The sequence below is a fragment of the Epinephelus moara genome, chromosome 4 (assembly GCF_006386435.1).
Source record: "Epinephelus moara isolate mb chromosome 4, YSFRI_EMoa_1.0, whole genome shotgun sequence".
Classification (NCBI taxonomy): domain Eukaryota; kingdom Metazoa; phylum Chordata; class Actinopteri; order Perciformes; family Serranidae; genus Epinephelus; species Epinephelus moara.
Window position 1 is genome coordinate 41,769,397 of NC_065509.1, and position 8,257 is coordinate 41,777,653.

Here is an 8,257-nt window from a genome sequence, read left to right on the forward strand (position 1 = left end):
GCCCCGCACATACTCCTGAGGCTCTTTTGGACGACATGTCGACAACTCTTCACCTGCTGCAGCTCTGCAAGTGCCTGCCGGCGCACCCCTCTTATTGTTCAGATGTCGAGTGCTGTCAATCATTGCAGTGATGGGCGGTCAGGTCTCTTCTCTCCTTCCTCGAGCTGATTCTACGCGCGCCTCACGATAGTGCATGTGCGCATCCATTGCGCATATGCGCAAATGCGTCATCTCGCGCAAAATGTGGCCCCCCATGGAAGATGAGGCCCTACACACAGCGCGTGTTCTGTGTTTAGGGAGGGGCGGCCCTGCTAGTATGTTTTCAAAACTCCGCATTGCGTTTGACTGTGCAGGACAGGTAACGCTATGTCTAGTTTGCTTCTAATATAACATATAACGTTATATATGACAACACAGCATCCAGTTGCTAATGGCTATTATATATGACAACACAGCATCCAGTTGCTAATGGCTAACGTTAGCACTGTAACCTTATTCTAAAACTCATCAGTCATCATTGACTCCGGTTGAGTTTTAAAACTCACTTCTGTGTATCTGATGTTACCTTGCCAACGCCTACGTCTATCATAGACGTAATGAGGACGTAATGGAGGAGGGGGGAGTAGGCCTTTGGAGGGAGGTGGAGTTGCAGGAGGAGGGGGGAGTAGGCCTTTGGAGGGAGGTGGGAGTTGTGGATGTTCAAATTTTTTCTAAGTGCTGTGTGAAATGCAAGAAAGGTAGAGTTGCTTTACCAGCCGCTAGCAAAACTTTACATTTCTTTACTTTTCAACAACACTGTGGTTAACGTGTGGTTATATTTAGGAACAAAATCAATTTATTATGGTTCGGAAAAGAGCGTTTTTTAGCTTAAATACCCAGTTTTGGTGGCACAATCCCTGCTGGGACGGCAGCTCAGTAAAAGACACCCAACTTTGGAGGCAAGATCTCTGCTAGAAATGCAGTGACGGCTCGTCAGTAAAGTTCTTTTGGTGTCATGATTTCCAGCAGTTGATGAGGGATGAGCGTTCATGCATTCATCTGTGTTCATGCATTCATCTGTGTTCATGCATTCATCTGTGTTCATGCATTCACCTGTGTTCATTCATTCATCTGTGTGCATCAGTCATGTTACAGTTGTAATTCAGGGCTCAGGGTTAGTTTTGGTCTGAGTGCCGGCTTTTCTTCCGTGCTGCATTGGACTCAACAGTAAGCTGCTCTCTCATTGGTCTGTTGAGGGCAGAAAACTGACACGCATCATCGCAGACTGACACTCGTCAGCTCGATGAAATATACCACTGTCCTTGAACGCAGCGTCAGCACGCGTCAGCTGACCTGAAGTCATTCACTGGTTCTGCTCTTGAAGAGTTTTTAATCTTATTTGAATGGATCAAAAAGCAGAGTGTGTCGACTGCAGCGCCATCACCTCCTGTTCCCTCTGCTGATGTCACACTGACACCTGAATGTGTGTGTGTGTGTGTGCGTGCGTGCATGCGTGTGTATGTGTGTGGTAAATATAACAGCTCTAAACTAGTCTCCCCTGTGTGTGTTTTTGTGTCTTCAGGCTGACCAGCAGTACGCCAGCAGTGTAGCAGACAACCTGAAGCGCCTGTAAGTCCACCTGCATGATGGGATGCCGTTTCTACGGCAACAGACCCGAGAGGGGATTCTTCCGGTCCCCTGTGTGTGTGTGTGTGTGTGTGTGTGTGTGTGTGTGTGTTGCGTTTGTTGTCGGCTCGTACACGGCAGCCTTTGATCGCCGCTGCGTGAACAGCTGTGTGTGTGTGTGTGTGTGTGTGTGTGTCATTGTTCACGGCATGCAGTCAAAGTGCAGCATGTTAAATCATGACTAATTTATCACACACACACAGGCACACACACACACACACACACACACACACACACACACACACACACACAGGATGAACTGTGTCAGCAGCAGGAACCTTTTGTTGTACAAACACTCAAAGATCAAGTTTGAGTTTTCCTTCTCCACCCCTTCTTCCTTTCCTTTCTCCATCTTTCCTTCTCTACTGCATTCTCTTCTTCTCTACCGCTTTATTTCCCTCTCTCATCCTTGTTTCCCTTCCCTTTCTTCCCCCACTTAATCTCCTTATTCCCCTTTATCTCCTTCATTCCCATTTAGCTCACATTCCCTCCTCTCACCTCCATCTTTCCTTCTCTACTTCCTGTTTTACTCTCCTTTATCCTTCTTTTCTCTCCTACCTCCTGCTGTTCTTCTCTTCTTTACCTCCCTCTTCATTCCCTGTTTCTTTTCCTTTCCTTGCCTATCACCCTTGCTTGCCTACCCTCTTTCTTCCTTCCCTTCCCTTATCTCTCATCCTTGTTCCCTTCCTCTCACGTTCTTTCCCTCTTTATCTCTGTTTTCTTCCCTTCAGTCCAATTTCCATTCATACTTCCTTCATCTTTCCTTCTCTACATCCTCTTTTCCTTTCCTAAATTGTGTTTTATCCTTCTCTTCCTTCCTATCTCCTTCTGCTCTTTTTTCATCCTTCTTTCCTACCTACTTCTTTGTACTTGTGTTTATCCATCTCTCTTTTCCGACCCTCTTTCTTCCTTCCCGACCCTTCTTTCTCATCCTTTTTTCCTTGTTTCCTTGACAATTTGTTCTCATCCTTTCTCTCCTTCTTTATCTCTTTTTTCTCTTCCCTTTCCTTAATTGTTGTTTAATTCACGTCTTCTGTCTTTTCTTTTCCTTTATCCTTCTTCTTTTCCTGTGTTGTTATCATTCTTTTGACTTCCTTCTCATTCGTCCGACTTCCTCTGTTGTCACGTCATCCTTCATTTTCCCGATCTTTTCTTTCTGTCTGTTCCTCTCTCTTTCCTTCCCTTCCCTTTTCCTCTTTGTTTTTCCTTCCCTTCCCTTTCTCCTCCTCCTTTTCTTGTAAATCCTCTCCTCTTCTTCTCTAAATCATATTTTCCTTTCCTTTGTCCTGCTTCATCCTCCTTTCTTTCCTACCTCCTCCTGTTCTTCCTTTCATCTCTTTCCTACTTCCCTCTTCCTTCCTTGTGTTTGTCCTTCTTTCTTTTCCTTTCCTTTGTCCTCCTCCTTGTTTTTCCTACCCTCTTTCTTCTGTCCCTTCCCTTTCTTCCTTCCTCACCTAGTCTCTCCTTCTTTATCTCCTTTTTTCCTCTTCATTCTCATTTCATTCACACCTCATACATCTGTCTGTCTCTACTTCATCCGGCATTTCTTGTCTACTTCTTTTCTGATGTTATCCTTCTTTCCCCCGCTTCCTCCTTCCCTTCTTTTCTTTTAACCTCTTTCTCTTCTTCTCTCCTTTTTACTTTCCTTCATCCTTCATTTGTTACCCTCTCTTTTTTCCTTCCTCAATCCTTACTACTTCTTTTTGCCCTCTTCTTCTCTACATCTTTCTTTACTTCTTTTTCTCCTTCTTTCCATTTCTCCCATACCTCCCTCTTTTCTTCCCTTCCTTCTCATTTCACCCTGTCACCCACATCTTCTCTACCCCCTCTTTTCCTTCCCTGTATCCTCCTTCCCTTCTCTCTCATCCTCCCTGTCTTCCCGGCCTCCTCCAGATAGTCCCTTCATCCTTCCTTTTTCCTACTGCCTCTCTCGTGCTGTTCCTCCCTCTTTCCATTTCCTACTCTTTCCTCTCTCCTTCTTTCTTTGTCAGCCTTCTATTCTTTTCTAAATACAGCTTTTTTCCTACATGTCTGTCTCTTTGTTTTATAAGTCAGATGTGTTTTCCTTTCTCACCCTGAGAGTTGTGATTACAGTGACGTTTATGTTGTTGCACGCTGTCGTCTGATTCTCTTAGTTTCAATTAGCTTTATAGTCATGACAGGTAAAGACATCGTGTCGTATATATGATATAATATATATATAATAAATTAATAATCAAACATCTTCTGTGTGTCTCAGTTTTCCAGCAGAGATTCAGTCGGGTCTGTTGGAGGTCGTCTCCCCGTCCGTCCACTTCTACCCCGACTTCTCTCGACTCCGAGAGTCCTTTGGAGACCCGAAGGAGAGAGTCAGGTCTGTTCATGAACATTAGTGTGTGTGTGTGTGTGTGTGTGTGTGTGTGTGTGTGTGTGGCTTCAGTACAGGAAACTCCTCTTTCACTCTTCAGTCTGTTTTACGAAGTGAGTCATCGTCAGTATAATTTTTCTCTCAGCAGCTGTTTGGAAAGTTACAGAACTTTAGTTACTGAGCAGCTTTAATCATTTATTCCTCATTAACTCCAGTTTGATCTACTTTTGTTCTGCTGTAAATGATTTTGTGTCTGATCACAACACGTAGCTCTGTTGAATAATGATCAGCAAAATTCACTTATTACAACAAACAGTTTTAGCTGCCGGCACTTCGTACATCATCATGTGGAGTTTGTTTTTATCCCTCAGCGCTGGTGATAGCCGCGGCCGGAGGCATTATGTTTTCGGGTTGTCCTTCCAGCCCATTCCTGTGAACATCATATCTCAAGAATTGTGAGGGAATTTCTTAAAATTTGGCACAAACGTCCACTTGGACTCAGCGATGAAGTGGTTAGATTTTGGCAGTCAGAGGTCAAAGACACTATGACCTCGTCTGTCTCATTCTTGTGAACGCAATATCTCAATAACACCTCATAGGAATTTCTTAAAATTTGGCACAAATGTCTTCTTGGAATAAACAATAAACTGGTTAGATTTCAGCAGTCAAAGGTCAAAGACACTATGACCTCATCTGTATGATTCTTGTGAATGTGATACCTCAAGAACACCTTGAGGGAATTTCTTAAAATTTGGCACCAACGTCTACTTGGACTCAACAATAAACTGGTTAGATTTTGGCAGTCAAAGGTCAAGACAGTATGACCTCGTCTGTCTCATTCTTGTGAACATGATATCTCAAGAACACCTTGAGGGAATTTCTAAAAATTTGGCACAAAGGTCCACTTGGACTGAACAATGAACTGATTAGTCTTTGGTGCTGAAAGGTCAAAGACACTGTGACCTTGCATCTGTCTCATTCTCGTGAACGCAGTATCTCAAGAAGGCCTTGAGGGAGTTTCTATATATTTGGCACAAACGTCTACTTGGAATAAACAATGAACTGATTAGACTTTGGTGCTAAAAGGTTAAAGACACTGTGACCTCATCTGTCTCATTCTTGTGAACATGATATCTCAAGAACACTTTGAGGGAATTTCTTAAAATTTGGCACAAAGGTCCACTTGGACTGAACAGTGAACTGATTAGTCTTTGGTGCCGAAAGGTCAAAGACACTGTGACCTTGCATCTGTCTCATTCTCGTGAATGCAGTATCTCAAGAGGGCCTTGAGGGAGTTTCCATTAATTTGGCACCAACGTCTACTTGGACTCAACAATAAACTGGTTAGATTTTGGCAGTCAAAGGTTAAAGACACTATGACCTCGTCTGTCTGAGTCTTGTGAATGTGATACCTCAAGAACACCTTGTGGGAATTTCTTAAAATTTGGCACAAAGGTCCACTTGGACTGAACAATGAACTGATTAGTCTTTGGTACAAAGGTCCACTTGGACTGAACAATGAACTGATTAGTCTTTGGTGCTGAAAGGTCAAAGACACTGTGACCTTGCATCTGTCTCATTCTCGTGAACACAATATCTCAGAAGGCCTTGAGGGAGTTTCCATTAATTTGGCACAAACGTCTGCTTGGAATAAACAATGAACTGATTAGATTTGGCGGTCAAAGGTCAAAGACACTATGTCCTCATCTGTCTCATTCTTGTGAACATGATATCTCAAGAACACCTTGAGGGAATTTCCAAAAATTTGGCACAAAGGTCCACTTGGACTGAACAATGAACTGATTAGACTTTGGTGCTGAAAGGTCAAAGACACTGTGACCTTGCATCTGTCTCATTCTCGTGAACACTATATCTAAAGAGGGCCTTGACGGAGTTTCTATATATTTGGCACAAACGTCTACTTGGAATAAACAATGAACTGATTAGACTTTGGTGCTAAAAGGTCAAAGACACTGTGACCTCATCTGTCTCATTCTTGTGAACATGATATCTCAAGAACACTTTGAGGGAATTTCTTAAAATTTGGCACAAAGGTCCACTTGGACTGAACAATGAACTGATTAGTCTTTGGTGCTGAAAGGTCAAAGACACTGTGACCTTGCATCTGTCTCATTCTCGTGAACGCAGTGTCTCAAGAAGGCCTTGAGGGAGTTTCCATTAATTTGGCACAAACGTCTACTTGGAATAAACAATGAACTGATTAGATTTGGTGGTCAAAGACACTATGACCTCATCTGTCTCATTCTTGTGAACATGATATCTCAAGAACACCTTGAGGGAATTTCTAAAAATTTGGCACAAAGGTCCACTTGGACTGAACAATGAACTGATTAGTCTTTGGTGCTTAAAGGTCAAAGACGCTGTGACCTTGCATCTGTCTCATTCTCGTGAACGCAATGTCTCAAGAGGGCCTTGAGGGAGTTTCTATAAATTTGGCACAAACATCCACTTGGACTTGGAATCTTGGTTCATTTTTGATCAGTGCTACTCAGTTTTACCAGCCTCCAATACAATGAACAGTATGAAGCCAATTTCCTGTTTACAAACTCTCATATTACAGCCAAACTGTCCACTGAAATATGTATCTGATTTTAGGTTAGAAATAGGCAATACAGTAACAGAATCATGGCTTACATTTGATCAGCATTGCCTAGTTTTATAGTTTGATATCAGTTTGGCTGATCCACTTCTGTACTCTTTGTGTGTGTGGTAACAGGCATACAAAAATATAGGAGTACAATCTGTAGTTCGAGCAAGCAGAAATCCACTTTATGACACGATTCAAACTGAAAGATGAGCAGTGAGATCTGGGTGCTGGTAGGGGGGGGGGGGGGGGGGGCATGTTGCTCAGTTAGTAGTCCAGCCTCGTCTTGTCCTGACGTTGTTTGAATGAAACAGCTTTAAGTGTAAACGTCTGAGTGAGTTTAAAAGTTTCTGATTTTATTGAGTCTCTGACTTTTACTTTAATCTGACAAACTGACTTCATATAACGGCAGTTTATCATAATTAAAGGGCACACACACACACACACACACACACACACAGTCATTTACTGGTATACCTGGATGTGTGTGTGATTTATCAGCTCCAGTCATCAGAGAAAGTTGGTGGTAATGTGTGTGTGTGTGTGTGTGTGTGTGTGTGTGTGTGTGTGTGGTGTGTGTGTGTGTGTGTGTGTGTGTGTGTGTGTGTGTTAAACTGCTCCCCAGGCATCTGTCAGCCTGTCATGGCTAATTCATGAGGCTCTGAACCACACTGAGTTAGCTAACTAGACACACACACACACACACACACACACACACACACACACACACACTCTTAAATTGGTCCTTTCGCCTTCTTGTCTCCTTGACAGAGTCATCCTTAAAGGAAACACACACACACAACGCACACTCGCTTTCCCTCTCTTCCTTCAAGGGTCAGTGTGCAGATCGAAATGACATCATTTTAGTTAATAAACTGTTGCTCCACCCCTTTGGCCCTGTTACCGTGGTAACACAAGAGACAGGAGGGAAAGAGGAGGTGAATAGAGGAGGACAGGAGGAAAGAAATGTAGACAAGGAGTAAAGTAACAGGGAGGGATGGAGCAGGGTAAAGCCCAGGACACACCGGGATGTAAAATGGAGAAACTTTAAGTCGAAATAAAGTTTTGTTTTGGTAAATTTGACCAAAAGCAGACTGTCTCGATGGTGTCGACCTTTGAGGGGGCGGAGAGTCCAAAACAGAGGAAGCTATTGTGGATTATGATGCGTTTGTTTGCACTGGGAAGTCGAAATTTCCCAGATAAATTTCAACTACTACTACAACTACTGCTTTAACTGCTACTTCTATGACGACTACAATTTCTGCTGCTGCTGCTGCCACTGCTACAACTACTCCTGCTAATGCTAGTGGTGGTACTATTACTACAACCATTACCGCTACCATGTGTATTACTACTACTACTTCTAGTACGACTACTGCTACTACTTTTAACGCTACTATTGTTGCTATTATAACTACTACAACCAGTAGCATAGTATTGTTAGTAGAGTTACTACTACTCTTACTGCTGGTGGTAGCAGAACAACTTCTTCTTCGACCACTCCTGGTAGGAGTAGTAGAAGAAGTACTACTTCCTGCACTACTACTGCTGATATTCAGAATCAGAATCAGAATCAGAAATACTTTATTGATCCCCGAGGGGAAATTATTTATGTTACAGGTGCTCCTTGCAAGAGAGGA

General features: G+C 43.0%; 1 protein-coding gene across 2 annotated transcripts in view; it reads left to right on the plus strand.

Annotated features, from left to right (window-relative positions):
- Positions 1-8,257, plus strand: part of mgat4b (alpha-1,3-mannosyl-glycoprotein 4-beta-N-acetylglucosaminyltransferase B) — a 166,977-nt gene that overhangs the window by 86,803 nt on the left and 71,917 nt on the right. For both annotated transcript variants that reach the window (XR_007569818.1, XM_050042825.1), the window contains exons 5-6: positions 1,562-1,608; positions 3,905-4,018. Coding sequence is in view for 1 of the 2 variants with exons in the window: in XM_050042825.1 (XP_049898782.1) it covers positions 1,562-1,608; positions 3,905-4,018 (161 nt within the window). In the remaining variant the exon portion in view is untranslated. The remainder of the gene's footprint in view (positions 1-1,561; positions 1,609-3,904; positions 4,019-8,257) is intronic.